Source organism: Mercenaria mercenaria, chromosome 9 (assembly GCF_021730395.1).
Source record: "Mercenaria mercenaria strain notata chromosome 9, MADL_Memer_1, whole genome shotgun sequence".
NCBI lineage: Eukaryota > Metazoa > Mollusca > Bivalvia > Venerida > Veneridae > Mercenaria > Mercenaria mercenaria.
In genome coordinates this window covers 48,423,321-48,438,772 of record NC_069369.1, presented here as the reverse complement: position 1 = coordinate 48,438,772, position 15,452 = coordinate 48,423,321, and the positions used below count along the sequence as shown (strand labels likewise).

Sequence of the window (15,452 nt, the reverse complement as noted above, 5' to 3'; positions counted from 1 at the left end):
GTGCAGGTTGATCATAATCCAGACTGGTTGCAAAGGGAGAATCAGTCGCGTCCAGCATGCTAAGGATTAAGGTCTGGATTCCAAACCAACGAATTATATTCAACACACAGGCATTGGTTTTATATCTCTGATCTGGCGAAATAGAGATTTTTCTTGCTTGGGGCTAAACGTCGCACCGAAACAATATAGGTCATATGGCGACTTTCCAGCTTTGCTGGTGGAGGAAGACCCTAGGTGCCCCTCCGTGTATTATTTCATAACGAGCTGGCAGCTGGGTAGAACCATCGACCTTCCGTAAGCCAGCTGGATGGATTCCCCACATGAAGAATTCAACGCTCCGAGTGAGGCTTTAACCTACATCAATCAGGGGCAAGTGATGGCGAAATGGAGATAGTGGCACAAGAAGCACAGCATATTTTGCATACTGCACTCACTTAAAATGTCCCCTATTTTTGTGTTTTTAGTTTATTTTATCTTAATTATGCAAAAATGCCTGCTTATTTTTAAAAGACTTTTATTCTAGCAATATAAATTGAAAAGCTTCAAACAAAATGATACTTTAGTTGAAAAGTAAAGTCACTGTACAATCTATAATTAATCTATAATTCAATCATTATCAGTTTAAACACTTTCCAAACTGTGTAGGAAGAGTTTTCCGGATATTACGCTAGCCTACTTAATACTGTCTGTACGAGTTATAACCTAAAACTCATCACAAACGGTTTATTCGCATCTTTACCCTACATACTGGAAGACCACATCGACAGGTATGTTTTTATGAATATTATATAGAAAAACTTAATATATTTTTTTCACTCTGCAGCTAAACGCTTATCATGCCGTAAAATAATGTATTTAAACATCATTATAAATATAAAGATTGGAAGTAACACGATACGAACAAATATTTATAGTCTCTGAACGCTATTGCAACGATGTCATATTTATACTTTTATTTACATGTATAATATATTTAGTCTAAACTATAAATGTATGAATGTCGAAAATATACACGTGCGTTTTATGCCTTTTCTTGAGAAATAACACGGCAACTTGTATTTTTAACTTGACGGATTAAAAAATCTTATACTTGAAAACAAAATGTCATATTTCACTCGTTGAAGTATGGCATCTGTTCGTCGGAGATTATACAAGATGGGAATTTGCAAATTTAGTTATTCTACTGAAACAAACAAATATAAATCTACAAAAAGGGGAATTCACAAATCTGAAGGTAAAACTTGGTGAAACATTCAAACTTGAATATAACAATAGGACAGCAAACAAAAGACATTTGAACACTATCAGTATAATAAGAAGGGATAACATCATGTAAAATAAATGTTCGTTAAGCTTTTTCTTTATTGTGAAATTGTCTAATTGTCAAACTACAGAAAGACATGTATCAAAAATGTAAATATCAATGCTTTACTTCACATTTGATGTTTTTCAGAAAATGGCTGCAGAAGCAAAACCACAAGAAATATTTATGGAGAACATTCAACTAAAGGAAGAAAATGAAAACCTGAGACGGTTTAAGGAAAGAGTTGAAAAAAATTCTGGCATTGCAGACGAAAGTCGAATTACAGATGAGAGGGAATATTGGTTGCGGTCTTTCTTGCATGATAGCGATACCAGAGTTCTTATAGATAGAACCCCCACGTGCAATAAATTTTGCACACAATTTGTGAGTTTTCTTTGGATTCGTATAGTCTTCTTTAAAAATAATATGTTAGTTAATAATATGTTTATCATTTTTGAATATCGTTTTGATAATTTTCCTGAAATAATTGTCACTGGGTCCAATGGACGTTAAGTCATTGTTAACCACAGAAACTTTGAGTCAGGACACCCTTCTTACATCTCTCCTCAGTCCCAATATCTTTAAGCCCCTAGAACAGAGAGAGGGGAGTCTTTTACATACAGACGCCTGTCCGGCTAACTTACCGTAGCTCTTTGTGAGTAGACAGTCTGATTCTTTAACATGCCCGGTGTAAAGTACTGATACTTTTCGAAACCGTCTTTCCTGGAAAGAGCTAATACTGGCCTCCTAGTCAGTGGTGACACTCGGGAGCATTTCAGAAATTTCCAGCGCCTGGACCGATATTCGAACCTCGGACGTCTGGATTGGTAGGCAAGGGTGTTACCACTAGACCACCGAGTCACCACATATGTCTCAAATTGAACCCCAGACCTCTGGATTGGCAGTCGAGCGTGTTACCATTCGACCACCAGGCCAGCACATATGTCTCAAATGTTATGTAGAACCATTTCTTACGTTGGATTGAGTACTGATCAGTAGTCCAACGGCAACTTGCATTTCTACCATATGAGTAAAGTGTACATTTATTAAAGGTAATAAGGACCCTGCTGAAAGTGCTGTTGATAGTCCTGGTTACTGTCTGTGTGATAACTGTGTATGTGCTGACGGAACGAAGACATGACAGGTTGTCATAGTTACTCTATTTTTGTATGTTCTCACTGTAAACTGATCTCAGCTGATAGGACAAAAGTAAGAATAATGCCATTTACTTACCATTTACTTTACTGGAATTCAGCTTTCCTATATCATCATTATTGATAACAAGATGTAGATGCTGCCAAGTTGATATTTCAAATATATGAAATACTTATATAATATGCACGTGAATGTTATAATGCTTTACTTCATATATAGTGGTGCCCGCACGAATTTATCGCATTATACTTTTGACCCAGACAGATACAGTTCATACGTGGTACAGGATATGATTTTGTACACACTGTATAGTCTTTACATGCACAGTCTGACTAAAGTACATCTCCTATTACGCTACGCTTAGGATCTGAAGACGAGCTATTGATAGCCTCGTTCTGACGACCCTTCCGCTAGCCAATCAGACGGCTTACTTACAACATTTTGTAAGCTTAAAAATTATATTTAGCCTGGGTTTTTCCTATTTACAATTCTTATGACGGCCACATCGCGACTATGCCCTCGTGTTTTGAGAGAAATCATATGTCATGAAACGGACTTGGTCACGTAAGTGTCAGATAGCCGGTTAGCTCAGTCGTTAGGGTACTTGCCCTGTAAGCGAGGGGTCCCAGGTTCGAGCCTTGGACTGACTGCACATTTTTCTTACTCTTTGACATTCGACGCTAGTTTGATGGTTCAGCCAAATTCTTGTTGAAACAAGTCATCTGATTTGTTCAAATAAAAATAGATTTGCGAAAATAAAAATAGCAATGTTGGAAATCCAAAATATACAGAAGACGAATGTGAATGTGTCATTCTCAGATCTTTGTTTAGAAGATCAAGTACTTTAGTCAGATTGTTACATGCATTGATGCGTTTCTATGGATTAAGACTCGGAGCCAGTGTGGTTTAATTATGTAGGTCAAATGTATTAATTTTCAGTATTAATATCATTTTTGCTAATTTGGACCAACAGAAATTGTTTTAGGAAAAGTAAGATTATCTAACGAGTCTTGCACTGGTAATACAAATGAGGTAGGTCTATAATAAAATTACAGACGAAAAATTATAAAATGCAGGTTTAGATTTTTGACGCGTTCTCCGTCTAGCCGATACAGATCTAAGTTCGTGATACTTTTATCATTTTAAAAGTGCATTATAACAGTGTGTAAACCGGTTCCAGTGGAAATATTTATTCTCACATTTGCATTAACAGTTTGATATCTAGGTTTCGTTTTTTATTTCCTCTATCTTAAAACATATACGATAGTGATAGATTCTCCCTGTATTCAAAATATTATCTTTTTTACAGTACACTGAAGTCTTTGGTTTCCGCCGTAAAATCCTCTACGAAAGAGCCGAAGGCAGTTTACGGCGGCGTTTTACCGTTCGTCGCTAATAAAGCTGGAAACACAGACACAGATGCCATACAGAAGAATTACTTAAACATCGGTTAGTCCACAGGCACTGGTCATTTGGTCATATGCAATATATATGATACTGTGACCGGATTTTTGGTCATCTTTTTTTTTCCATTTGACTTACGTATAAACAGAAAATGGATTTTTGAAAAAAGCTATACACTAGACCAGTGCCTGTGGGTTATAAATCAATACCAATACATACATACAGCATCTAGCATTCGCGGTACCTCATGTCATGTAGTTTGGTTTGCCGGTTTCAACAGTATTTCAGTTATGTAACGGCAGGCAGTTAAGTTACCCAGTGTGTCTGGATTCTGTACCAGTACAAACCTTTTTTCCGCAAGTGACTGCCAACTTCTCCACATGAATCAGGTTGGAGGACGAATAATTTCAGACACAATGTCTCTTATCAAATCGTCAGGGAGAACATACGTCTCGCCCCTGAATTGAAATCACGACCCCACAATCAATAGATCTGCGCTCTACCTACGAACCTAAGCCGCCGGACTACGCGCTGAATTAACCTTAATTTTTATACACCCAAAGGGACTTATTATATTACATGCCATTTGTCTGTTCGTATGTCTCCGATCGAAAACATGAGTAACTTTGTCTTATACTATAGGCATTAAATAACCCTTATTGATTTTAAGGTTAGTGGGTCAAAGATAAATGTTACAGTGACTGTTTTAGCATAGGTCGTTTCCGCTCAATGACTTTAGAATGCTATAACCCATGACCCTAAACTTAATATGCACAAAGTTCATGGACATTCCATGATACCTATTGATTTCGAGGTCAGATACTAAAAGGCCAAGTTCACAGTGACTGTCAGTACAACAATTTCTGCTCAATATATTTAAAATTAATTTCCTTGACGTAAGATCCTCACAACTGACTGGCATATTAACCAGGGGCAGTGCATGACACCAGCTTTAAGGCCATTTGGCCAAAGGTCAAGTTCACAATGACTGTTAATGCAAAATCCATTTTCGCTCAATGTTTTGAGTGCAATTTGACATACGACCCTCACACTTAGTTAGTATGTTGCTAATATTAAGTGAATTATTCTTCTTAAGTCAAAAGCCAATGTGGCGGTGACAGTTTAACGAAGACCCTGTCCGCTGAACATCTCTGATTATTATACCTCACTTTTGTCTACAATGGTAAAATGGTAAAACCCCATTACCCGAAAAAGGGACATTTTGACTATAGAAACATTTTCAACCTTTTTGACACGTGACCAAGCGAAAGTGACTGTCAGATCATGTGACCGCGCTGTTATTTTGAATGTCATATAAGGGCAAATAACTGCTTCAATATTTTAGCCAAAATGATTGCCTCCCTTGTACACAATGTCATATTGTAATGACGTCACTATTCAATGTGTACACAGGTAATTACCGCGCTAAAGATGAAACTGTTGATTTAAATGAATTAAAAACATTTTTAAAAACTTTTTATGTGCTTAATTTTGTTCAGTATAATAAAATAAATATCATATGACAGCGTGTGTGACATTGCTATTGTCAACCCTCGAAACAGAATGTCACCACTCGGCTTTCGCCTCGGGTGACATTCTGCCCTCGGGTTGACAATATCAATGTCACATACGCTGCCATATGATATTTATATAATGTCCTTCAACTTGGCAGATACATTGCTTATTAGCAGCGAATGACCCTACGGATTGTTAGGACTGCGAGTCTAAAAGTATAGTTACATAGAACATTCACCATGAATCCATTTTGATTTAGAATTTTCATACTTATAGTCAAAAGTCATTGGCACTGTCATGCAAAGTGAAAACATTGACGTATTATGTGATACTGCTTGTTATCCATCCGTTCTTTTGTCATTTAGTGTTCACACAGTGACTTTAGAATGTTTTGAGTTTGATAAGCATATTGCTTCGGGCGTGTTATTGCCCACCCATTGGTGTTCTTGATGTTCTTTATGTACCTGTAAAATCATGCACCTATGCATTTAAAGGAGGTTAGATCGAGATGAAAAGCTAACTCTTTCTCGAGTAATAAGCTATCATCTATTTCAGGGTTGCGTCAAGACTACCAAATTCAGGAATGTCAAGGGTCAGAACTTAAACAGTCGTTCCCCGACGTGGACTATTCTCTGCTAGGCTATAACATATTGAAAGGCTTCCCGCTCGCAACCGGACACGATCCTGGCTTTACATACCCAATATTTCGACATGATTACTCTTCTGGTGGCATGACTGCTGACTGCCGGTACAGTGTACCACGTGGCCTTGTAATTATCCCGGATGTCTCGTGTGTAACTTCGTTTTCATCAACAACAATACAAACAAAATACGAGTTTTCAAAGGCGTTGTCAACTTCCGCTAGTGTAAGTGGAGGTGGCTGGGGAGTGAGCTTTTCTGCAAGTGCAGGGTACAAGCAATCTTCGTCAGAAATGTCCACTGGAGAATCAGTCTACATTGTATCGTCTGCTCATTGTAACTACTACTTTAGTAAACTGATAACAGAAGAGGCTCCGCAATTTGACAATGTTTTTGTCAATTGGATTCACAAAATGAATGAAACTGACTGGGATCCTGAACTCTACTTCGAATTCTTCGAAACATACGGAACACACTTTCCAACCGAGGTTACTTTTGGCGCAAGATTTGTCTACGAGCATAAAATGTCGTCTTCCAAGTATGAAAGTGAAAAGAAAAGCGGGGTGAATGTTGCTGTCCAAGCCAGCTACTCAGGATTGTTCAGTGTAGGCGGCGGTTTCAGTTTAGACTCAGAGCAGCGACAGGCAGCGTCTTCATTCTCGAAATCAGTGGAAACTAAAACAATTACCGTTGGCGCAGCACCTCCTTCTAACGGCGATGCTATGACGTGGGCTTCCGAGGTAAAAACAAGTCCAGTGCCAACTGCGTATAAATTATCATCGATCGAACTTCTCTTTACTGAAAGATACATGGGGAAAATGAATGTAGACTACGAACGTATTCGTCATAATATAGACACTAAGAAACATGAATATTGTCTATATCTTCAGAAACAAGGAGAAGTTGAGTCGTGTGATAGTTTGGTTGCCGGAGTTGAGCTTGGAAAAACAAGATTATTCCATCATTACAAAGAAATGCAGGTTGCTCTGAGTACGGAATGTATCGAGAAATGTCTGGAAGAAGTAGAGTGTGTTGCAGTCACAGTATGCATTACTTGCAAGAGTGACAATTTTGCACACAATACTTGCTATATGTACAAAGAAAGTGGTAACATGGTTACCGCAGACAGAACCGAAGCAGAAAACGCGATTTGGCAAAGCAATATATTTCCAGAGAAAATGAAGAATCAGATTGAATTTAGCGACGCAGCAATTGTCGGCGTCCCGCGCGGATTTGAAAATGATCAAGACAAAACTTCAGACCAGTCAAAATGCCACGAGCTTTGCATCAAGGACGCCCATTGTGTTGCATACACTCACTGTCACTGTCCGGACAAAATAGTTAAGTGCAATATGTATAGCAAGGAGAGAACATCTGGCTTGATAAAACAACCGGGTACGAAAGCATTTTTTATTTCGAGCCGTCAGCGTGTCAAAACAACTACACCGGTATCAACAAAAGTTGGAACAACAACAACAACAACAACAAAAGCAATAACAACAAATGCACCATAGAACAGCACCAAATGAGTGCTACCGCCTAGAGATTTTTTTCATGTAACCATATATTCATTTTTCATGAACAATAATTAGTTTAGTCCGTTTAATGATTCTATCGTATACTGCATGATCACGGATTTACTAATCAATGTCCTGCCTAAGACTGAAAGATCTTGAAATGAGATGAAAGATGTAAAATATAACTAAAATAAATGCTATATCAACGAATGTTTTGTCTTTAATGTTTAGATAGTACAGTGATGTCAGTGAATGGTTGATCTATACTGCGCACTAACTTCGTTCTATGCTAACTAATGGCTGATTTTTAAAAGGACAATAAGTACGCCCAATTTCATGGCCACAAATGATAACAAAAAAAAAAAAAAAAAAGCCATACAATATCCCTAAGCATAAAACTTGCACTTAATGCAAGGATGGTCCCACATTTCTTACTGAAAGATATAACGGAATAACTGTCCTTCCAAATTCATGTTCTTACGTCACATAGTCTTTTGAAAAGGGGAAAATGAACTGGTGCGGCGCATTTCGTTTAAGCTAGTATAAAAACGGGTTTCCTATAGATATTTACATTCGTTTGTACGTCTGAAATAGTGGTTTTGATCCCATTTAGGGGTCCTTATCTTTAGCCTGCAACCAGCGCTAGGATGGTCCAAGATGACCCAGCGCTAATTTACTATAAACGCACCTTTGTCCCATCACCGCCGATTGTTAATTTTCTTCTTTGAACTGTCGTTTATGATTGCAATTTTCTAAATGCACTAGTGTTCTTAGCCTCATAATTGATCAAAATACAATTGAATGCTTAGCGCTTGGCCGTCAGGGACCATCCTAGCGCTGGTTTCAAATTAAACGTACTGGAACCGTAATCGGGTCAAACCAATATTTCTACATACAAACAATTGTTATTATCTATAGGAAACCCGTTTTTCCTCCACTATAAAAAACCAGGAAGTCGAAGTATGTGACGTTAAACCAACAAAAATATGTTACATCTCGAAGATGCTTTTGTAGAAAAGCGCGTAACACCCTCAATGCATAGTCGTATAGGCAAAAATTCATTAGGGGTCAGAAGCGAAAGTCAAAGAAACACTGATTGTTGGCTGCAATAGGGATAAACTACTTGGCATGTCAAATCATTCCACTAAGTTCCAATATTCTAGGCCTGGAGGTTCTCAAGTTATGAATTTGAAACGGTTTTTACATTTTCAGACCCCTGTGACCTTGGCCTTTTATTGAGTGATCGCAAAATCAGTAAGGTTCATCTACATTGCATGTCCAAACATCCTATTAAGTTTCAACATTCTGGTTGAAGTGGTTCTCAAGTTATTACTAAAACTGATTGGAAAGCGTTCTTTCTATTTTAAGCCCACTGTGACCTTGAATGAAGGAGTGACACCCAAAACAATAGGGGTCATTGACTACGGACGTCCGTTTGAAGGTTCTAGGTCAAATGGTCCTCCAGATTTTGACCGGAAACGGATTTCCATATTCTGTCCGCTGCGACCTTGACCTTTATTAGAATGACCTCAAAGTCTGTAGGGGTCATTTTCTCTGCATATAATCAACCTATGAAATTTAAACATTCTGGGTCAAGAGGTTCTCAAATCACTGACCTGAAATTGTTTTCCAGGTTCAGGACCCTGTAATCTTGACCATTAAAATAGTGACTCCAAAATCGATAGGGGTCATCCAGTCTGCATGTCCATTCATCTTAAGAAGTTTCAACATTCTAGGTCAAGTGATTCTCAAGTTATTATCGGAACTGATTTCCATGTTTAAGCTCCTGAGACTTTGACCATCAACAGAGAAGCCCCAAACTCAATAGGGGTCATTTGCTCGTCATGACCAATCGTACTGTTTTTGATCTGAAATGTTTTTCCATGTTCAGGCCCCTGTGACCTTGACCATTAATAGTGTGAACCCAAAATCAATAGGGGTCATTTACTCTGCATATCCACTCGTCCTATGAAAGATAAAGGTTCTAGGTCAAATTCCAGTTATTGATCTGAAATGAAGTAAAGGACGGACGGACAGGGCAAAAAGAATATGCCTTCCCCAGTGTGGAGGATAATGTCTTGTGCAAATCATTTAAGAGACTGTACAGCGCTCCTGGGGATGGAAGTCGCGACCTTTTGATCCAAAATAGTATGCTTTACTTTCGGAGCTAAACAAATTGAAGTAATGTGGCATATATTGGAACTATTAAAATTTGTTCTGTTCAAAAACGTTTTACTGTCAATGTACATCTGCAGTCATAACATTTGCTCTACATTTTTGCAATTTAGTACTTGTAACAGGAATATCATAAAAAGAATGTTTCAGCGTACTTATCTTGGCAATTGCTGGAAAGAAACAGTTCTGTTTTGTATGCATGTATTATGTGTACGTCCTTTGCCCACCACGTGCGCAGGTTGGTATTGACATACTATTCTACTGGTAAGAATAGTATTTGGTTACCAATGTTAAAATACAAAAAGGTATCGTAAAGGTAATAATGAGCAAACTTAGAACATTTATATTTAGGAACCAAACTAATGAATAAGTTTGCCTGAAAAACAAAAGGGAAATGTATATAAGAAATGATAATTCAAGGTTAAATCTTAATTATGTAAGCAAGATTGCATGATTGATAGGGAATCTGGCAAATGAATCGAAGGCAGACAGTTTCTAAGGTAATACTTAATTTGGAATGGTGCGGCAACTTGTTATTGCGCTAACATAATGGATTTAACCAAGTTCATCTACATTGCATGTCCAAACATCCTATTAAGTTTCAACATTCTGGTTGAAGTGGTTCTCAAGTTATTACTAAAACTGATTGGAAAGCGTTCTTTCTATTTTAAGCCCACTGTGACCTTGAATGAAGGAGTGACACCCAAAACAATAGGGGTCATTGACTACGGACGTCCGTTTGAAGGTTCTAGGTCAAATGGTCCTCCAGATTTTGACCGGAAACGGATTTCCATATTCTGTCCGCTGCGACCTTGACCTTTATTAGAATGACCTCAAAGTCTGTAGGGGTCATTTTCTCTGCATATAATCAACCTATGAAATTTAAACATTCTGGGTCAAGAGGTTCTCAAATCACTGACCTGAAATTGTTTTCCAGTTTCAGGACCCTGTAATCTTGACCATTAAAAGAGTGACTCCAAAATCGATAGGGGTCATCCAGTCTGCATGTCCATTCATCTTAAGAAGTTTCAACATTCTAGGTCAAGTGATTCTCAAGTTATTATCGGAACTGATTTCCATGTTTAAGCTCCTGAGACTTTGACCATCAACAGAGAAGCCCCAAACTCAATAGGGGTCATTTGCTCGTCATGACCAATCGTACTGTTTTTGATCTGAAATGTTTTTCCATGTTCAGGCCCCTGTGACCTTGACCATTAATAGTGTGAACCCAAAATCAATAGGGGTCATTTACTCTGCATATCCACTCGTCCTATGAAAGATAAAGGTTCTAGGTCAAATTCCAGTTATTGATCTGAAATGAAGTAAAGGACGGAAGGACAGGGCAAAAAGAATATGCCTTCCCCAGTGTGGAGGATAATGTCTTGTGCAAATCATTTAAGAGACTGTACAGCGCTCCTGGGGATGGAAGTCGCGACCTTTTGATCCAAAATAGTATGCTTTACTTTCGGAGCTAAACAAATTGAAGTAATGTGGCATATATTGAAACTATTAAAATTTGTTCTGTTCAAAAACGTTTTACTGTCAATGTACATCTGCAGTCATAACATTTGCTCTACATTTTTGCAATTTAGTACTTGTAACAGGAATATCATAAAAAGAATGTTTCAGCGTACTTATCTTGGCAATTGCTGGAAAGAAACAGTTCTGTTTTGTATGCATGTATTATGTGTACGTCCTTTGCCCACCACGTGCGCAGGTTGGTATTGACATACTATTCTACTGGTAAGAATAGTATTTGGTTACCAATGTTAAAATACAAAAAGGTATCGTAAAGGTAATAATGAGCAAACTTAGAACATTTATATTTAGGAACCAAACTAATGAATAAGTTTGCCTGAAAAACAAAAGGGAAATGTATATAAGAAATGATAATTCAAGGTTAAATCTTAATTATGTAAGCAAGATTGCATGATTGATAGGGAATCTGGCAAATGAATCGAAGGCAGACAGTTTCTAAGGTAATACTTAATTTGGAATGGTGCGGCAACTTGTTATTGCGCTAACATAATGGATTTAACCAAGTTCATCTACATTGCATGTCCAAACATCCTATTAAGTTTCAACATTCTGGTTGAAGTGGTTCTCAAGTTATTACTAAAACTGATTGGAAAGCGTTCTTTCTATTTTAAGCCCACTGTGACCTTGAATGAAGGAGTGACACCCAAAACAATAGGGGTCATTGACTACGGACGTCCGTTTGAAGGTTCTAGGTCAAATGGTCCTCCAGATTTTGACCGGAAACGGATTTCCATATTCTGTCCGCTGCGACCTTGACCTTTATTAGAATGACCTCAAAGTCTGTAGGGGTCATTTTCTCTGCATATAATCAACCTATGAAATTTAAACATTCTGGGTCAAGAGGTTCTCAAATCACTGACCTGAAATTGTTTTCCAGGTTCAGGACCCTGTAATTTTGACCATTAAAAGAGTGACTCCAAAATCGATAGGGGTCATCCAGTCTGCATGTCCATTCATCTTAAGAAGTTTCAACATTCTAGGTCAAGTGATTCTCAAGTTATTATCGGAACTGATTTCCATGTTTAAGCTTCTGAGACTTTGACCATCAACAGAGAAGCCCCAAACTCAATAGGGGTCATTTGCTCGTCATGACCAATCGTACTGTTTTTGATCTGAAATGTTTTTCCATGTTCAGGCCCCTGTGACCTTGACCATTAATAGTGTGAACCCAAAATCAATAGGGGTCATTTACTCTGCATATCCACTCGTCCTATGAAAGATAAAGGTTCTAGGTCAAATTCCAGTTATTGATCTGAAATGAAGTAAAGGACGGACGGACAGGGCAAAAAGAATATGCCTTCCCCAGTGTGGAGGATAATGTCTTGTGCAAATCATTTAAGAGACTGTACAGCGCTCCTGGGGATGGAAGTCGCGACCTTTTGATCCAAAATAGTATGCTTTACTTTCGGAGCTAAACAAATTGAAGTAATGTGGCATATATTGGAACTATTAAAATTTGTTCTGTTCAAAAACGTTTTACTGTCAATGTACATCTGCAGTCATAACATTTGCTCTACATTTTTGCAATTTAGTACTTGTAACAGGAATATCATGAAAAGAATGTTTCAGCGTACTTATCTTGGCAATTGCTGGAAAGAAACAGTTCTGTTTTGTATGCATGTATTATGTGTACGTCCTTTGCCCACCACGTGCGCAGGTTGGTATTGACATACTATTCTACTGGTAAGAATAGTATTTGGTTACCAATGTTAAAATACAAAAAGGTATCGTAAAGGTAATAATGAGCAAACTTAGAACATTTATATTTAGGAACCAAACTAATGAATAAGTTTGCCTGAAAAACAAAAGGGAAATGTATATCAGAAATGATAATTCAAGGTTAAATCTTAATTATGTAAGCAAGATTGCATGATTGATAGGGAATCTGGCAAATGAATCGAAGGCAGACAGTTTCTAAGGTAATACTTAATTTGGAATGGTGCGGCAACTTGTTATTGCGCTAACATAATGGATTTAACCAAGTGTTTGTGTGATGAGGGTTGGTCAGCATTGTTCATGAGTGGGAAGTAAATGTGTTTTTAACAATTTGGCAAAAACCTCCTTTATAATGAAAGTTTGATAATAATAATCATTGGAAAGTAATTATATAAAGACTGGTTTTAAATTTAGCAGGAAATTGATTTAACTCTACTGTTTGCAGATCAAATTGCCCCTTCACCTGTTTTGAAATCAGTCGATTTATACGTTTACGTCACAAAAGCGGCGAAGCTGAGGTTATTTTTAGAGTAATCAGGACAGGTTAACCCCGCCCCATCCGCTAGTTTTTCTCCCCAATAAATTATGTATTCACCTTGTCGCTTCAAAGAGTTGAATGAGTCCTTATTTTTCATTTTGACGTCACCTCGCGTTAAAAATTTATTGATCCACCTAAGACTATCATATATAGCTATTCTGAGTCACTGTGATCTTGACCTTTGACATACTGACCATAAAAACGCAGGGAATCATCTGCTGCTAGTCATAACCAACTTTTCTATCAACTCTCATGATCCTAGGCCTACATGTTCTTGAGTTATCATTCAGAAACCGTTTAACTGTTCCGGGTCACGGTGACCTTGACAGTTGTCTTACTGACCTCAATATCTATAGGGGTCATTTGCTAGTCATGACCAACCTCCCTTTCAACTTTCATGATCCTAGGCCCAAGCGTTCTTGAGTAATCATCCAGAAACGGATTGGTCTACGGACGGACGGACGGACCGACCGACCGACCGACCGACCGACATCTGCAAAATGATATACCCCTCCTGCTTCGAAGAGGGGCATAATAAAAGGGTGATAATAAAATAAACATTTCCTCTCCTCACTTACGTTAATAGGTTTACTAACTTTTCAACGACGACTTTGTTTATTGTAACATTGAAACCGTAATGAAAAAATTCACCTTTAGATAGAGCAGTCGTGTTCAACATGTCCCTTTACATGATATTTTCGCTCAATTAAGGAATGAAGCAACACTATTCGCTGTGTGTACAGTAGCTATCGAAAACATGCAGCCATTTACTTTTAAAAGCTGTTTATTTTACTTGAGTAAATAAGGCACGCCATCCAGAAGCTATAGACCAAATACCCATTTGTATATTACATTATGAATAGACTTTACGGAAAATAAAAAGAGGTTTACATATCATTATTTTGCGATCATGTGTTTTGATCCGGGCCTCGAGCTGTCCGTGGTCCTTTAATTCTTTCACCCGCTGATAAAGCTTGGAAACCTCACTTTCTGTTGCAAATGTCCAGAACTCATTCAATTGTTTTCCAATGACTTTTCCAACGGATCATCCATATTATATTAGTACTCCACAGATCGGAGCCCAGTATATTCATTTTCTGATTGCAAGTCATACCGGCAGTATCAAACATCTTGTAATATTGGTCCAAAGAAGGAACACTATTTTCTATGAATCGCTGATCCACCTTTGTATCAAACTGCACAAACGCCTCTGCAATTGTTTCTTATAACTATCACACCTTTTGCCCGCATGATCCTCCGACATTCTTTGAATGTTTGAATACCGTTTCAAAAATCGGATTTTGTTCGATCAAGGTGGTGCAAAACCTGTGTGTAATAAAAGATGTATCTCATACTAAAACTTTGAAATAGCTAGGTATAATATAACTAATCTTGTGTTTAAAATGTTCATGGTATAACATTTTGATACCAAACTTTGAAACATTAGGTAACTTTTTGTATACGTCAGTGTTATTTCTCAGTCAAACACACATAACAGAAAGTAAAGCCTGTCTCTTACTAGGAAGACCGATAATAAATATTGATGTCGTATTTTGTACTTCTGAAGTTACAGACACTTAGGGTTCAGACACCCTTTCAACCCCTCTACTTTGTTCCAGCCAATCGTAAGTCAATATCTTTTACTTAAATGTTAACGGTTAGCCCCGTGTTTTGAGAAAAAAAGAATAAAAGAAAACGAAGTCATAGACAGAAAGGGTTGTTTTACATGAACAATGATAGTATATAAGGCATGTATATTACTCTACTACACAATTGTCAAGTTACTTATAAATAGTGATGAGAATCGGACAGCTGAAGCAGAATCGATTAATCGGTCCGATTCTGATCTCTCTCCGATTCGATTTAATCGAAAGAATCGGAACCGAAAGATCAATACAGACTTTTGTAATGTGGCAATATGGTAGTAACAGCAAACCTTTCTCAAGACTTT

At 37.7% G+C, this 15,452-nt stretch overlaps 1 protein-coding gene across 1 annotated transcript; it reads left to right on the top strand.

Annotated features, from left to right (window-relative positions):
• The first annotated feature begins 613 nt into the window (after positions 1-613).
• Positions 614-7,743, top strand: LOC123547063 (uncharacterized). The gene is made up of 5 exons (XM_045333832.2): positions 614-767; positions 1,454-1,687; positions 2,356-2,447; positions 3,768-3,907; positions 5,933-7,743. Exons 2-5 carry the CDS (start codon positions 1,457-1,459, stop codon positions 7,528-7,530), a joined length of 2,061 nt encoding a protein of 686 aa, XP_045189767.2. The 5' UTR covers positions 614-767; positions 1,454-1,456; the 3' UTR covers positions 7,531-7,743.
• Positions 7,744-15,452: the final 7,709 nt, after the last annotated feature.